This window comes from Berghia stephanieae, chromosome 3, assembly GCF_034508935.2.
Source record: "Berghia stephanieae isolate SIO BIC M18660-M18661 chromosome 3, UCSD_Bste_1.3, whole genome shotgun sequence".
Classification (NCBI taxonomy): Eukaryota; Metazoa; Mollusca; class Gastropoda; order Nudibranchia; family Aeolidiidae; genus Berghia; species Berghia stephanieae.
The window spans coordinates 78,619,134-78,638,008 of record NC_088362.1 but is presented as its reverse complement, the minus strand read 5'-3'; the positions used below and the strand labels follow the sequence as shown (position 1 = coordinate 78,638,008).

The window sequence follows — 18,875 nt, the reverse complement described above, 5'->3', positions numbered from 1 at the left end:
AGGTAGCTGGGTCTGTCTGATCTGACGGAAAGTACTACCACATAGTTGTTAGCAATAGCTATTGAACGTTTCACGCGAGAGAAACCGGGATAATTTCCGGCTCCGTTTGTCAAATGGTTCCGAAGGATGACTATTTGGGAGTAGGGTGTTTAAAATTTCCTTTTTATCTTATTTTCAAGGCATGAAAGTGATAAATCAGCGGCGCTTTACTTTCTATGACTGATTGACTGGTGTTATAAGTGACTACAGCTCTTTGATAAAGTGAGGAAAAATCAGCACTTAATTTATACTTGTCTATATTTAACTCGCGATCTAATCCTTTTTTTTCACTTTAGGAAATTATAATAAAAGAAAGAAACTAAAACTCGAACAGATTACTTTAGCGACTAGAAAAACATACCACAGTGCCAAAAGTATACGGTTCTGGTGAAAAGCAGGTAAAGGGTGTGTTTGTATAATCATTTTTGCCGGCTTTCTATTTTATAAGTAAAAGCGTGGGTTGTGATAAAGTAAATTAATAGCGATAAATAGGACATGAAAAATATTTGGTAAATTGTGGTGAATCTGTCAGTTTATATTATGTTTGTTTGCTTATTTGTTCGTGTTTTTACTTCTTTTAATTTCTCATTCTTTTTCACAACGAGGATATTTGGAATATCTTGTAGCTGATGACTTTTAACAAGAGATTCCACATTTACAACAATGAAAGTTGCGTGTTTTGTTTTGTTTTTAATTTTTAAACATGAGCTTTTATACAGCTCATTATCCAATGAATATGTCTGGAGGCACTTTTAGCTAATGAATATAACTGGAGGCACTTTACAAAGAGTTCTAAGCCAACAGCAACATTGAGAAAAATGACGACTTTGATGCAATGTTATATATTATATATATATATATATATATATATATATATTGACAAATACCGGCAATGTACTCCTTTTACACCTGAGTACGATGAGAGAATGCGAGTTATAAGACTTTAAAGAGGGCCTCCAAGAAGTCTCGGGTTTCAAAATTGTTGACAAATTGGAGATTATTTTAAGCAATCGATATAGGAGGGAAGTAAAAAATTTCTGGTCAAAATGTTTAAAAAAGGTGGTTTGTCAATGTTCAGCAATAAAATCAAATCTGAAAAGGTGTGTATGAAACAATGCGGGCAAAACAGAAAGAAAAAATACAATGAAAAAGAGCACATTCCAAAACATTAGCCTGCCTCAACTGGGGATCGAACGTCAAGTCTCCTGATTGTGTGAAACGAGTGCTCTGCCAATTGAGCTATCGGGATCGTCTTCTACTTAAAGCAGGCAGTGCCCTCTGCCTAATTTGGCAGTTTGGCAGGAAAATACATTAACACAAATAAAAACCAAAGTGATGAAGACAACAATACAGTTATTTTTGTACTCGTCTGACTTAGAGAATATCAATAAATAGTCATGCTAGTCGCGTGCCGATTTACTCGGTAATATTGCATAGGAGTTTTATAGCGAATGTAACATACAATTGCACGATGCAATCAATAAAAAATAGAATAGAGAGCGTGTGGAAATAGCTAATTTAACGATTTACCGACTACCTACCGTGTATGCTAGTGTAACATGCAGTTAATAGACGGTTGGTTTCTTATTGATCGTTTGCGTTTTCTAATTCTATTTATTTTCCCAAAGACGGACAAAATATTTCACTAAAAAACTTTGTATTTATTATGTACTGAGTTTATTATACTGCCCATCTAACTATATATCTGCCGATTAGTCTATATAAACAACGTTGTAGGAAAAGAAAACAAGCGAGGTGGGAATATTTAATAATTCGCGTTCCAAAAAAAAAACTGCCGAGCACTCTATGTTATTCAAGCTTATTCCCCTCAAATAATAATAATAATAATAATAATATAATAATAATAAATAATAATAATATAATTAATAATAATAATAATAAAATAATAATAATAAATAATATAATAATAATATAATAATAATAATAATAATAATATAATAATAATAATAATAATAATAATAATAATAATAATAAAATAATAATAATATAATAATAATAATAATAATAATAATAATAATAATAATAATAATAATAATAATAAAAATAATTAATAATAATAATAATAATAATAATAATAATAATAATAATAATAATAATAATAAAAAAAGAAGAAGAAGAAGAAGAAGAAGAAGAAGAAGAAGAAGAAGAAGAAGAAGAAGAAGAAGAAGAAAAGAAGAAGAAGAAGAAGAAGAAGAAGAAGAAGAAGAAGAATTTTATATATATATATATATATATATATATATATATATATATATATATTATATATATATATATATATATATATATATATATACAGTGGCGTGGGGCCATTGGATCGAATGGTGCCAGGCACCGCACCAATCTTTTAAAAATCATTAACAGCATGATTTAATTAAAAATAAAACGGAGAAATTTTAACTCCACTGTCTTTCGCCAACTCACCAACAACATACTGCCTTTTTAGTCTCCGCTCTATTCAAGATTCCGATTCACGCACTGCGCCGACTCGTGTGTTGGTGACATCACTGCGCGAATTAGTGACAAAATCAACACCGTGGTGCAAAGCAATCCAAGCTCCAGTTAATGCTCTATACTTTATTTAGTATCGCTACAGCTGATTGAGCGAGAAACTGGGTCGAATTATACTATCTTCAAATAGCGGAAAACCCCTCGACTTGTGCCAGGATCTGAGAGCTCCACCGTTGGACTGGGGGGGATGCGCCAATGTTGCACCATTTACGTCATAATTAGGGTAACATCGGCCGTCCAAAATATTACATTAACTGTCAAAAGCACTGATCATTGTCAAGTTTATTTGTAAGCAGCAAAGAAAAACAACATAAAACTTTAAAATATGACATCAAAATCCCCCCCCCCCCCCAACCACCTCTTTTTCACGATTATTGAATAAAGTAATTCTTTGCAACCAAGCATTGTGGACGAATTTACCAACATTTTTCTTGCTTGTAGTGTCAAGTTGATGGTTACGTGTGTATGAGTGTTTATTTGTGTGTGTGTATGTGTGTGTTTGTGCGTGTGTATTTGTGTCAGTCAGAGAAAGAAAGTGAAGATTGTCAACAGTTATACTTTGGTGTGTATTTTGATTTCTTAAGTACTTAAGTGGATTGATTTTTTCTTTGTGATCTTTGAGATCTGAATCTACCTTTTATTTGTGGAATCATTCATCGTATTCCACTGATTTCCATTATTTGAGATATGCTTTGAAGTTTTGTTTTGTTAAGCAATGAATTGCAATGAATCAAGCTGACTCTTTACTTCACCGACCGTTTGGGAGATTGACACTAGATGACAAATTAGAAATAAAAAGACTAGTTCCTCACCAACCAACTGATTTTGAATTAAACAGGTGTGGAAATCTCGAAAACGCTCTTTTTCAGTGACATGAATGGCTCACAGTTAGTTTAGAAATAAAAACGTTTCTTTTGTTTTTATTGTCTACTTTTTAGAGATACAATAAACACTGACAAATCATGGACATCTATAGGCTATAGTGACCTTAACCACTTCCATCGTATTGAACGTTGTTTTAGCACCCTTAAAAGAGTGAAAAATTTCTTGCGAAATTCGATGAAACAGGAGCGGTTAAATTCGTTAATGATTCTGTCAATTCACAAAGCTGAAATAGATGCCATTCAAGATTTCAATAAACAAATTATAAAAAGATTTGCAGAGATGAAATATCGCCGTGCAGATTTTCTTTACAAGTACTAAAAGTAAGTAATTTCTGTTATAGGTTTCTTTTCTCTTTGATTTACTTTTATCACATATTGATTGCATTATCTACCAAATCCAATCCTTTAAATGGTGGACAAAGAATAATTACAAAGACCTTTTCACACGGGACTTGTATCTCAGTGTTGTGGCTTGTTGTTTTCATGAATTATTTGTTTTTGTGAGTTTTGTCCACTCGTAGAAACCATCGACCCTCCTTCTACCTTTCCAAAAAAGAGAGTTTTAACATGTGCTCTCTCCTCTTAATCGTGTTCACTGTTTTAGAAATTGTTTTCTTCTTCTTATCATGGCACCACCATATGCCGTCAATACGCCACGCCGCTGTATATATATATATATATATATATATATATATATATATATATATATATATATATATATATATATATATATATAACTTTTTTTCTCTTGTTTAGAATCTGTTCTACTTCATAACATTATTCGATAGGGAAAACACTATAATATTAATACATATTGCATTGTTTTCTGCTACGAAGTCACGCAAAAACCCAATAAATAGCAGTGTTAAAAGATCGGGGAAAGTTTAGGGCCCGGGATTTCGAGTACCATCGTCCGCTTATAAAAAGTGATTATTACCGTAGAGATCGGAAGAGAGGGTGAGAGAAGTGAGAACGCGACAACAGCCGGCGACTGAGTCAGGAAGGGTCACATTCAAAATGCTTGCTTTGTGGGGGCGTGTCGCGTGTGCACTGGAGGGGCGTTTTACAGGTAAAAACAAAGGCTCATAATAATATACCTCTTTTACTCCGTCGTCGGCTTTTGTTTATATCCTGCTATAACGTACAAGCCAGCTGTTTTGGGGACCGGTTGATAACTCAGCTACTTTTTTTGAACTATTACATTTTATGATGATAGTTTGGTATTTAGATTTATTATTATTGTGTTTTGTCTTAGATTTTACCAGTTAACTGCCATTCTCCTGAAACATCGTATTTAAACATTTGGCCAGAAAACCCGTCATTCAAAGAGAGTTTGATTTAAATGACTTTCATCTTGATAAAAAAAAACTCTCAAACATGGGACCTTGCGATGTCCAAGGTTTGAGAGATTTTGCCAAGATGAGGGTCATTTAAATCAATGGATATGTGACGGACGAGTTTCTGGCCAAAACGTTTAATACGTGTCTTTCCAGAGTGCCGCAGTTAACTGGGTTTGTTTTTGTTTTTAATTTTTTATTTGACTGTCACTCCTTCCTTTCCCCCGTTATATCGTGGCTTTGAGGGGCCAATCCTTTTTTTTAAAAACGGTGTATTGGCCTTTGTTAGTTGGCGTCAATGGATGCTAATGCTGACCGTTATTAGAGACTGATTATTTATTGTTTCATTATCTATTCATGTTTGCTTCTCTTCTGTGAAATAATGTTTGTTTCTACTTGATTGATGAGTTATATTCAAGAGTCAAGTGTGCATCATTGTGGTTGTGTGTGCACGTGCATGTCGCCTACGTGAGTTTGTAGACTGACGTGTATAATAATATTATGTCTACTAACTTATATTATAATTGTATTTTATATTGGCATCAATGTGAACCAAAATGAATTTCAATTTCTTTGGACAATAAAGTTATATTATTATTATTATTATTATTATTATTATTATTATTATTATTATTATTATTATTATTATTATTATTATTATTATTATTATTATTATTATTATTATTATTATTATATTATTATTATATTACTTATTATTATTATTATTATTATTATTATTATTATTATTACTATTATTTTATTATTATTATTATTATTATTATTATTATCATCATCATCATCATCATCATCATCATCATCATTAATCGACTGTGAATGCACTCTTATTTAATCAATGGAGATGAATCCCTGACAAAATCACTTACCTACTCCACATGCCATTCCTGTCTTTATAATGAAAATTATCTAGCAATCGTACAGAATGAATGCTCTATTGAGGACTTACAATTAAAATCAGGATTAAAATTACCGTCATCTTGCCAAAAACTTTCCACTCAGGGATTTCAAGGACGTCCTTTGTCCGAGAGGTTTTATTTTGACAAGATGTGGGTCATTTTAATCAGTCGGTATTTAAAGGAAAAGCTTCTGGCCAAAATTATAAAAACCGTTTGATCAGATTACGTCAGAATAGGACTTCGTTCCGTAAAGTGACAAAAACTAAAATCTCACAATCCTGAACATTTTAACTTTAAAATCACCTCGTGGTACTTTTTCTATCCCGACATATCACCTTTTTGGAACGACAGGTCACATATACAATTTTTGTATATTTGGTCTTCAAACAAAACAACTTCCCTCTCTCTCTCTCTCTCTCTCTCTCTCTCTCTCTCTCTCTCTCTCTCTCTCTCTCTCTCTCTCTCTCTCTCTCAAAGATTTTGGGTTGGCAACCCCGTTGTGTTTTATTATTATGAATGACTCAAGAATGACATTGAGTAGGACGATAGAGTACAGCAACGGTTTAGCAGAGCGAGAGTTGTATTGCTCTACATATTATTGGCATCCTGCTTGTTAGTTCTGTATTACACGTTGTAGTCGATACTATTACTACTACTGGCCTACAACTAAATACAATGAACTAACGGACTTAGTAGATATCTACCATCGAATGTAATAATATAAACATAGTAATGTGATCTTCATGACGGGACCACTGTATTTTCATCCGTAAATCCACTAAACGTAGTTTTCTGAATCTTGGCCAGAAATCGTTAACTTCAAAATTAAAATTAAAATTAAACCCAACTTCCCCAAAATTGTCAAACATGAGACTTCAAAAGAAGTCTCGGGTTTGATTCTTTTTTTAAGTTAAAGAATGTCAGAATTGATCGTTTCATGAAGTTAAAGTTTTCTGGCCAAAATGAAATTTGTAAAAAAAAAAAATGATTTTTCAGTCGCCATCAGTTTTTGAACAGATCATGTTCTCTTAAGTCAACACAATATTAAGATTGAGTGCAATGTTGACAAAGTGGTGTAGCTTAGAAAACAGGATTACCGTTTGTGTTCAGGACACTGTGCCAGTTGGGATAATATTGTGATACATAAATATAATATGATTGTAGCAGTTTTACATATTCTGTTTTGTCTTTTCCTGTGTAAGGTACAGTTAGTTGGTTATGACGTGTTAGTGTCAATTGTTACAGGGGAATGTTTGTTTTGATTCTTTAAATCAGCATTGCCACACTTGTTATCTTCGACAGCCCTACCATCGATATTAGCGTTAACATTTAATTTCTACCCCGTCAGCTAATTCATGACATCACATTTATCATTTTCATTTCGTCGTTGTCGTCATCATCGTCATCATCATTCTCATCGTCGTTGTCGTCGTCGTCATCATCGTCATCAACATCATATCATCATCATCATCATCATCATCATCATCATCATCATCATCATCATCATCATCAGCAGCAACAGCACCATGCTCATCATCATCAACACCACCACCACCACCACCATCATCATCATCATCATCATCATCATCATCATCATCATTATCATCATCTTCATCATTATCATCATCACCATCATCATCATCATCATCATCCACATCATCATCATCATCATCATCATCATCATCATCATCATCATCATCCATATCCTCATCATCATCATCATCTTCATCATTATCATCATCATCATCGTCATCATCATCATCATCATCATCATTATTCTCGTCATCATCATCACCCTCGTCGTCATCATGATAACAACCAAAATAATTCTCCACCTGCATACGACAAAATACTTCTCCCCTTCTCCTTCTCTCTATCTCATCCTCTCTTCTCTTCTCTTCTCTCTCTCTCTCTCTCTCTCTCTCTCTCTCTCTCTCTCTTTATCTTTCTCTTAGTGTATGTCTGTGTGTATGTCTGTGTGTGTCTGTGTGTGTATGTGTGTGTATGTGTGTGCGTGTTTTATTACTATAGCATACAACCGCTCAACCGATATCATAATATATTATAACAAATATTTCCTAATTTATGATATTTATATCTTCATGTCCGTCTAGAACAGCCATGTGTTATAGTATCTCTCTAGATCTATTGTATTGTCACCGATATTGATATCTATGTATTTATACACGACTGTGATGAATGCATTACATATGCAACAGGCAATATAATGTTTCATATGGTAAGAAAAATAATGAATGATAATGATAATGATGAAAGCGATAATAATAATAATAATAATAATAATAATAATAATAATAATAATAATAATAATAATAATAATAATAATAATAATAATAATGATAATGATAATAATAACAATAACAATAATGATAATATATATATTTTTTAAATTATGCCTTTTCCGCCACGACATCATAAGATATCGTCGCATAGGCATTCCACGAAGGAATATCGATAACTCATCAAACAAGATGTCTGATGTCAACAGGAATCACCCATGGTGTTCAAGTGAGCAAATTGGGGGTTAATAATCTTGCTCAAGGAAAAAAACGAAAGTGCCTGAAGCGGGGTTCGAACCCGGTTCCTTCCGGGTCACAGTGAAATGCCTTAACCACTCGGCCACTTCGCCCCCCTAATAATAATAATAATAATAATAATAATAATAATAATAATAATAATAATAATAATAATACGTCTTCAGATTGTCCAAAACAGCGCTGCCAGACTAGTATTTATGAAGCGTAGGTGCGACTCTGCCGGACCTCTACTTCATGACCTGCATTGGCTGCCTGTTGAGAAAAGAATTAAATTCAAAGCTTGTGTTTTAGTGTATCGTTGTCTTGAAGGTACTGCCCCTTCCTACCTTTCAGAACTAATTGAAAGATATTCAAAACCCCGCCCCTTACGTTCGGCCAGTGATTCCACAAAACTAGTTGTCCCTCGAATTCGGAAAAATGCTGGAATGAGATCCTTTTCTCATTTCGGACCCTCTATTTGGAACGCCTTACCGCAGAGCATTCGTGAAAAAGAATCTTTGTCTATTTTTAAACGTTCGCTTAAAACATATTTGTTTCGATTTTAGTAGATGGTATGAGAAGCAAGATAGGTTTGGTTTGTGTTGTGTGTTGTGTTGTGTGTGTGTATGTGTGTGTGTGTGTGTGCTTGTGTGTGTGAATGAGTATGTTTCAGCCAAAGTAATTTGTAATTTAAGCGCTTAGAGTCTGGTGTCTCGGAGTTATAGCGCTATATAAGTTTTCAGCATTATTATTATTATTATTATTAATTATAATAATAATAATAATGATAATGATGATGATGATGATGATGATGATGATGATGATGATGATGATGATGATGATGATGATTATGATGATGATAATGATAATAATATTAACTAGAAGAAGAGGAAGAGGAAGAAGTAGAAGAAGAAGAAGAAGAAGAAGAAGAAGAAGAAGAAGAAGAAGAAGAAGAAGAAGAAGAAGGAAGAATGATAACACTGATACTAATAATAATAATAATATAATTATAATAATAATAATAATAATAATAATAATAATAATAATAATAATAATAATAATAATAATGATAATAATAATAATAATAATAATAATAATAATAATAATAATAATAATATTATTATTATTATTTATTATTATTATTTTTATTATTATTATTATTATAATAATAATAATAATAATAATAATAATAATAATAATAATAATAATAATAATAATAATAATAATAAAAACAGTTTTTTTTTCTAAATATCAATGGATCCTAATAATATTGTTTTTGAAACTATATTCTTCAAGCTTTATTTTATGAACAATTTTTTCTCACTTTCGTTGGGCATCAGATTAATGTTATGCTCTCTTATTATACGTGTGTAATTTCTATCCTAAACTTTGGCGATAATGCACAAGACGTCTAAATTTGTGTTCAATAAAATGGCATTTTGAATCATTCATAGCTTGACAAGTAGCTACTCCCTACGCACGAATCGCATTAGTTAAACGATAGACGTCTAAGTAAACCATTTCTGCTATATATCGCCTCTTCCCCTCTCATCAATAATAGATTGAAGTAGACAGAGAAGTGGAGGGCATAAAGATATCGATAGTGGCATTGAGAAAGCTGCCATATTCGCACAAAACACGTGGGGATTTTTTTCATTTTGGCGGAATTTTTCTTTTGATTAAAAACTTATTAATTAAAATGACCCTTAATTTTTTAAACATTTAAAACCCCGATGATTAATTTTGACAAGGTGTGGACCATTTTGATGGGTTGAAAGACTTGTCTGGTTAAACTGTAAAATAAAAATGTGTTTTCTCATAGTACGGGAGAATGGCAATGAATAAGATGAGAGAAAGAGATAGAGATAGATAGATAGATAGATAGATAGATAGATAGAGAGAGAGAGAGAGAGAGAAATAGAAAGGTACACAGATTGATAGATTGATAGAAGATAGATAGATAGATAGATAGATAGATAGATAGATTGATAGATTGATAGATAGATAGATAGATAGATAGATAGATAGATTGATAGAAGATAGATAGATAGATAGATAGATAGATAGATAGATAGATAGATAGATAGATAGATAGATAGATAGATAGATAGATAGATAGATAGATAGATAGATAGATAGATGGATGGATAGATAGATAGATAGATAGATAGATTGATAGATTGATAGAAGATAGATAGATAGATAGATAGATAGATAGATAGATAGATAGATAGATAGATAGATAGATACAGGGGGTGGAGAGAGAGAGAGAGAGAGAGAGAGAGAGAGAGAGAGAGAGAGAGAGAGAGAGAGAGAGAGAGAGAGAGAGAGAGAGAGAGAGAGAGGTGGTTTTGTTGAAAAATAATTAGTCTTCCCTATGCTGTATACCTACACCTACTTGCACGGGATTAGTTCTGGAGGGTTGAAAGTATGTGGGAAGATACAGGAAGGAGTGGGTTATCGAAATTTCTAGGGAAGTAAGTTATCTTGAGTTTGTTGTAAGTCGTCGATAACACAATATGCTTATCCCGTGAGTATTCGTAAGTGGCGTCGATTACGATTGTGCAGCACCTGCTTTGAATATGTAAAGTTGAAGACGAGTGTAAAGATATTATTATGGAAAGCTTCAATAAATAACACACGACAGACATAGAATGTTGACGCTTCGGGTTTCCACTTTGTCAAAACAAACAATTAAACATGTAGGGAAACAAATGAAGCGGTTTCTTTTCAATGAATGCGTTGAATGTTTCGTTTAAACTTATTGAATGTTTTGTACTTTTTTTTTAAATATAGAAACAATTATTTCATGTTATTCAGAAACCCTATAAGTTAAGTGTGGCTATGTGGAAGCACTCGCGTTCGGAGCGGAAGGTCCAGGATTCGAGTCCCGCTCTAAGCGGCGCATAGTTAAGTCGTTACAGAAGGCTCTTTACTCACATTCTCTCAACTGTTGGAAATGAGGGCCTGACCGTTGACAGCGTTGACTCTGTCGAAAAAATCATATAGCCAACAATCGCCCAGCAGAAGTCATGCCTCGTCCTACATGTGTAAGAATTGCAGTTGACTAGGGCCCCATTGTAATCCACTTTGAGCACTTTTAGTTCATATTGCGCTTTATAAATACCCTAGTTAGTTATTTTTTAAACTAAAATCCGAGACAGAATTGAAAATATGTACAGGCGTCTCCGCTTCAATATTCATTATTGAGTTAACTCTGACATAAAACCATTTCCGGACGACTTGGGTACAAATCCGTTCTCTATATAATTTGTGACCCTTCGTCTCAAAACGGTATTAAGTCGGAATGATTAAGTTGCTGAAAATTGAATTTGTGGCCAGAATTATCAGACTTGCGTTGAGTCTTTATGTTTTATTGAGAAGAATGAATATCATATTTGTGAATGCTGAATACCAATAATTCATATTTTTGGCCAGTTTAACTATAATTTGACTTTGTGGCATCTGGTTCATCCCGACATAATACCGTTTTTAGACGTTGGGTCACATTTATTCTTTTTTAATGTAATCTTGGCCATGGTGTCAACTGCTGTGTTTTCTATGCGTCTTTGGTTATTGTAATCAACTTGACGTAAATCTCAATTGTTTTTCTTCATTTGGCCCATCACAATATAAAACTGGAATAACACGTGTGCCATAGCCTGTCGTGAAAGTGGTTATAATATTATGTTCCTGCGTATTGATGCTATGCGTTTGGCCAATATGCTCACAACATCCGCCAGCGGATATAACGTACCAACACACAAAACTATGTGTAACCTTAAACGTTTATAGTCTGATTAATACAATTTAGCGAGAACTACTCATAAAAATGGCTGACTATAAAAACAATAGCAGAAAGCTAAGTGACGTCAATTTCGTTCCTTCTATATAAAGTTCACTCGACACGAAACCTTTACAAGGTCTATGTAGCCTATATTTATTCGAATCTTTATATTTGTTTATTTTGAACCTTTCCGTCTTTCCTAACGAGGTGCTATACATACATAACATTCTTTGCACCGTTCCTTCCGATACATCCTTTAGTAAACTCGTGTCAGGTATGCTTGAATAGATACATGATATAACATTACAAATCGTATTACAGAGAGGACACAACAAAAATTGAAACTCTATCACTTGTATAAAGCAGACTTGCTTTAAAAAAAAAAATCATTTATATAGTGCAATATCAACTAAACGTGCTCAAAGCGCTTTACAAAGCGTACTTGAAAATCTAAAAAAATTGTAATTTGTATTTTAGGACATTGGAATTTTAACCCCAAAGAATAAGATATTTTGAATTTTTTGCATTGTAAGGGACGTGTACTTATTTGCAGGTCCGATAACCCAAATTGAAAAAAACAAACAAACTTCGACTGAACCCGGGATTGATCTCGGTCCCTTTGCGTGTGATGCGAGTGCTCTACCAACTGAGCTATCGGGACTCCCTACAATAGAAAATTCATGTATAGAACTTAGGATTGGGTTATTTACTTCATTTGAGGAAAATGAATATTAGTCTCTCTTCGATGTTAACGCTGTAACATGGTGGCTTGGATTGAGTTGGAAAGTGTGAAAAGCCCAAATTCCGTAGCTCTTGATTATTTTTAATATAATTTATAAAACTCACGTTACGAATCCTGTTTATTCCGACAAAATGCATGTAGGATCCCCCTAAATTGGAAACATTCGTCCCGATTTGCTGGGTTTCCCCGATCTTAGAGATTCTCGATTTCGAGGTCCCACTGTACCACTTATAAGCGATGAATCACATGTTTAGAATTTAGACTGAATTTATCTTTTAAAACTGAAGATGTAAATCGATTACTAATCTTGATAAAGTTTTGAATATCTAAAATATAAAATTTATTGTAATCTATAGACAGGGTGGAAACAATGTATTCATGAACAAGTCCAGAGATAAGCTTTAAATGCATTCATCTGATTGTGTGACATTTGCGACCTATCGTCTCAAAACGGTATTATGTGTTGAGTTGATCCTTATGTCAAAATTTAATTTTAAAGTTGAAATGACTAGAAATAAAAAAAATGTTAGTTTTTGTCACAATACGAGACATCATCCATTGCCCTCAACAAATCATTTATAGATAGTATGCGCTTGGCTAAGAAGCTCTTAACATTGCCATCCGGAAGTATAACAGACCAACACACAAAACTTTGTGTATCCATGAACGTTTATAGTCGGGTTAATACAGTTCAGTGAGCATTACTCATAAACGCGGATGGCAAAAAACAATAACAAAGACCTGAGTGACGTCATCTTCGTACCATCTATATGTTACTCGAGTCTCATATATTTCACTACGTTTCAATTGTTTCCAATTTAAATCACCTCGACATAACACTATTTCGAGCCAGTGAGTCATATTAAGGATGGTCTTACTTTTGTTATAAAAATACAACCATCATTTTCACCGCATTATTCCTGTCGATAATGTTTATGATATTGCAGCATTCAGTTCTTTGATTACTCAGTTGTTAAAGATTATAACAACAGTAAATAAACCTATATACAATAGATAAACGTTTTATATTTAGTACAGTGACCAATTTTTTGCACTGCTCGGATGATTTCCACTTCAAATGAATACAAACTCTATTTATGGGTAAGTTGATAGTAGAGATCAGATTGTGTTGCTAGCGAGAGAAATTAAATCGTGTCTTGTGACAGAGGGAGTCCGATAGCTCAGTTAGTAGAGCACTGGCTTTACACGCAAAGGAACCAAGATCGAACCCGGGTGTAGTCGAGATATTTTTTCTGACCCCACTGTCCACACAACAGTTATTGGGTAGCTGGGTCTGTTCGATCTTGCGGGAAGTACTTTGCGACAGACTAGCGTTCTATTCAAAGGGTAGCAAGCAATTACTATTGTCCGTTTCACGCTGTAGAAACCAGGATAAACTGGCTCCAAGGGCTAAATTGCTCTGAAGGACTACTTGTGACGGATTCAATAAAGCAATGTTCAGTGTGGTACACAATTTCAAAATTCTGGCTCTTAAGGTAATACATAAATCTCACATAAGTGTAGTTGGGTATTTTGTTATGGGCAGAGATCAAAGTTGTAGGAGTGTTAATATTTAAAAGGATGGCTAGCAAGACTCGTGGTCTGTATGAAATGGACATAAAATTTGGTTTAGCATATAATATGACATATTGTAGGAAAAAACGAAGTATGCGAAGTTTATTGAATGTAGATAGTGAATTTGGTGAAAATGCGCTTTGAAAATGTGCATATTTCTTTGTCTGTTTAGTTAGTTGGGTTTTTGTTTTGTTTTTGTTGTTTTGTTTGTTTGTTTGTTTTGTTTTTTGTTTTTGTTTTTTTGTTGTTTGTTTGTTTGTTTTTTTGCGTTTTTTTTTTTTTTTTTTTTTTGGGGGGGGGGGGGGGGGTTGGGTTTGTGTGGTTTTTTTTTTGTTTTTTTTTGTTTGATTTTTTTTTGGTTCTTTTTTTTTTGGGGGGGGGGGGCTGGGGGGGTGGCGGGGGGTTGGGTTTTTTTGTCTTGTTCTGTTGCTTTTTAAAATACAGTTTAATTTTGATAAAGCAAAAACCGCAGGACCAGAATGATTGGTTGACTTTAAGAAAAAATTACTTTATAAATTATCAATGGAACAAAATAGGATAAAGAAAAGAAAATTTGGGACCAACAAGAGGTGTTGACTTAAAGCAGAAATTGACTTACACAATGTTGATTTAATGCGGATTACACCGTAATATCCAACTGTCTCAACACTGGAGTAAACTGTATAAAAACAAAATAATAATTTAATATAAAATGAGCGCAACTGCTAGAGTACCCAGTACAAACGTGTATTATCGTCTTAGCAAACAACTCCATACCTATAATTTAAATACATGACAACTAAGGTTGTTTCAAGGACATGCGATTTCCAATGAGTTTTAAGCTTTGTTCTCAAACAAAAATTTATACGAGAGATCAAAATTTTACAGAAAACCAAACAAAACAGAGCAAGATAATGGCATTGTAACAATGGCAAAGGGAAGAATTAGTTGGGGGAAAAAAAGACCAAGTCATGCTTAACATTGATTCATTCAAAGTCAAGATTGGATAAGTGGAGAGGCTAAATGTCTAATCGTCTTATCAATAGATATTAATCAATTAATCAACCATTAAACAACCCCCTCCCTCTCCCTCTCCGCACTCTCGTCTCTGCTCTCCGTCGCCTACTTACCCCCCCACACACACACACTAAAGTTGTTTTGGTTTCTTTTGTTTGTTTGTCTTGTTTTGTTTTTGTTTGTTTGTTTTTTTTGTATTTTTTTTGTTGTTTTTTTTTTTTTTTTTTTTTTTGGTATTATCATTATAATATTATCTTATTCTTAATCTGTTTGCTTAAGAATCATACCATTCCCAATGATATGCCCTAATAAATTTTCAACAACAATCTCTTTCCAGGTAAATAAATCCTCGCCATGTCCAATGACGATCCAATGATGTTGTTGTAAGCAAACTACAGTCACCATTGACGTAACAATTCCCAGGTTCCTACTCAAGTGGAGATTAGGATTATATTTTCGACCACGACATCATTATTAGAAATTTCAAGGATCCTCTCTGACAACTGCACTCTTTATCACACCCGGGCTTTAACTGTAGGTGCTGTGCTTGAAACGACTTGTATCTAAGGCTCATCAAATTAGACCCAAAAATTTTATTTTTAAAAAATATGTACCTATATAAAATAATACAACACTGTCACAGCCAAAGACGTCAATTATTTCGTCTCAAAACCGTCCTAAACTATTAAAAACAAGAAACAGTGTCTCTCTTTTCAATGGATTGACAAAGCAAAATTGTTGACCATAATAACATATCATTATTATCATAATTGCACAGCTGATTTCCCATAATAAATGCAAAGCCCGTGACAGAAGTCATTATCATTGCTTCTATTATTGTTATTACCACTATAATACCAGGATTGATTTTTTGTTTCGCCACGGATGTATGCATTGCAATGACGGCTGCGTGAATTAAACATGACCAGGAATAGCTTGAGATACATACAGCGATTTCCTATTGTTCTTATCGATCTCGTCAAACAATAATAAACCATTCAATTATTGAATAGCGCGTTCTTTAATTTATCCGTGGAATTTGCTATCGTTATTAATATTATTTTTATTATCATCACGTGTTTCCAATTCATTGATCAAGGATAATAATATAATCGATGAGCCGGTGAACAGAAGTGTTTTCATTAGAGTAATTTTAGTTGTTCTTAGCACTGAGAACTTCCCTATTAGTTCATTAACATTATATTAAGTGTAATAGGCAATTCCTTTGGGTTTTTATTTTGTAAAATCATAAATTCAAATATTATAGGGAGCTGGTAGATTTACTATGATACTAAATCGTGTGTATTGTAAACAGTCTTGCACCCATTGAGCCCTTCTATTTAACTAGATAATAATAAAATGCTGTGAAATCCAACATTTCGTCTCCAAGTTTCTTTTTCGGATTTATCAGATTTACAAGTGAACTCTAGGAGTCTTGGATATCTTGGAGAGTTTCGTGGAATTTTCGTGATTTTTTCGTGGAGGTTTTGGTGCTATTATTATACCTGCTAACAACATGCCTGGCTATAGTCTGGTGTTCACGGACAAACTCCGAAGGCGTTGTTACTGTCCCATATGTCGTCTTCCAATGAGAGACCCCGTCATGGTTAGGTCATGCGGACATCGGTTTTGTGACATGTGTCTACAAGAATTTTTGAGGTGAGTACATCAGTTTTATTCCTAGCTTTAGCTCCAGGGATAAATATGTTTACTCTTGTTTGTGTACAACCGGATGAAAAGACAGAGATATATTGGGGAGGAAGTGGAGAGAGAGAGAGAGAGAGAGAGAGAGAGAGAGAGAGAGAGAGAGAGAGAGAGAGGTAGTGGTCAGATATTGAGAATGTCATATAAAGAAGGCGAGAGATAGAGAGTGAGCGAGTGAGAGAAAGAGATAAAGGTCGATAGATAGATAGATAGATAGATAGATAGATATTGGTGGAGAGAGAGAGAGAGAGAGAGAGAGAGAGAGAGAGAGAGAGAGAGAGAGAGAGTAATGTCGATGCTCTCCGTTATTTCGAGTATCGGCCTAAGTTAGATTGATTTTTTAAAAATGTCTATGGCTCATATTGCTGCTGTTGCAACAATCACTATTACTATTACTGATATTACTACTACTACTACTACTACTACTACTACTACTACTACTACTACTACTACTACTACTACTACTACTACTAGTGCTACTACTACTACCACTACTACATAATTACTACCACCACCACCATCACTGACACCACCACCACCACCACCATCATTAGCCACAATCCGACATGAATCACCATTGCACCTCTATGACACAATTAATCCAGCTGAGCACCGTCCCAAGTGTCAAACAGCCGCTATGCATGATTAGACTCCTACCCACCCGGCACCAACAATAACTTACAACCAAGTGACCACTGGCGATCTGGCATTGGTATGGACCAGCCATAAATCTAGACGCACTCCTAAAATAATAAACCTTTGACCAGCACCAAATCACCTTACCTTGACACATTCTTGGCTTGAAAGCTGACATAAGACTCCATGGCACTATTATGAGTCATTCTTTTATTATATGTGACCCATCGGGTCAAAAAAGTATCATGTCAGAGTGATCAATTCGAAGAAATTGTTGATTTGAAGTCATAGTGTTGAGAAATCATCATAATCATCATCATCATCATCATCATCATCATCATCATCATCATCATCATCATCATCATCATCATCATCGTCATCATCATCATCATCGTGGCTTATCCCTTCATCCTAGATGCGGCCTCCTCAATTGCCAACGGAAACAAGCTTCTGTCCTGGGCCATCCTTCCACAATCAGTCACTGGCTTATTCATTAATTCGCTGAAGTCTTGTGCCTGCTGTATCTTCTTATTTGTCTCCCTCTCCCTCTTTTACCATCCACAATACCCTCTAGAAAAATGTTGAGAAATGGGAAATTTAATTTTTCTTAAGTATGAGAAACAAAACCCAACCTCCTCACTGAGAAATTAAAACGTAATGAACCGAAATGAATAGAACAGCTTCAAAAAAGAACATAATACCAAACATGAAACGTTTTGGTCTCAAAGCCCTTCTTCAGAAATATTATTCTCTGCTGCCTGCCAGGATTTTAAGTGATGTTTTTTTTAATGTTTTTATTGGATTTTTTTGTTTTTGTTATTGGCTGAAGAAGCATTCGAAACATTCCTTATTTGGTATTTTGTTCTTTTTCTAAGTTATTTTACTCATTTGTTTCAATAATTTTTACAGTTTACAGCTTATAGTAGCTTAGTATCATTTTAACTCACATAATATTATAAGTTAGGCTTAAAAGTCAGTTTTTAGCACACGGTCCGTCCCGACATAATACCGTTTTGACATGATTAGTCACATCATTTTTTGTCAAGCTGTCGAGTGACAGAATATTGCCCAAGGCTACACGGCAACTCCGTCTGTCACTTGCCAGTGCCTTAAAGTTCCATAAATATTAGTAGAGAGTTATTGAGCACCGGCAATCAATGAAATTGTTCATCAATGATAAGTTAGTTATACCAGC

General features: G+C 33.9%; 1 protein-coding gene across 2 annotated transcripts in view; it reads left to right on the top strand.

Moving 5' to 3' along the window:
• LOC144968525 (TNF receptor-associated factor 4-like) overlaps nucleotides 1-18,875 on the top strand; it is a 118,050-nt gene that overhangs the window by 21,175 nt on the left and 78,000 nt on the right. Inside the window, exon 2 of one of the 2 annotated variants that reach the window (XM_078906983.1) lies at nucleotides 15,678-16,999. In XM_078906983.1, the coding sequence (XP_078763109.1) occupies nucleotides 16,857-16,999 (143 nt within the window). In that variant the 5' untranslated portion in view covers nucleotides 15,678-16,856. Of the gene's footprint in view, nucleotides 1-15,577; nucleotides 17,000-18,875 lie in introns of those variants that run through there. The other variant, XM_078906984.1, reaches the window with a different exon arrangement.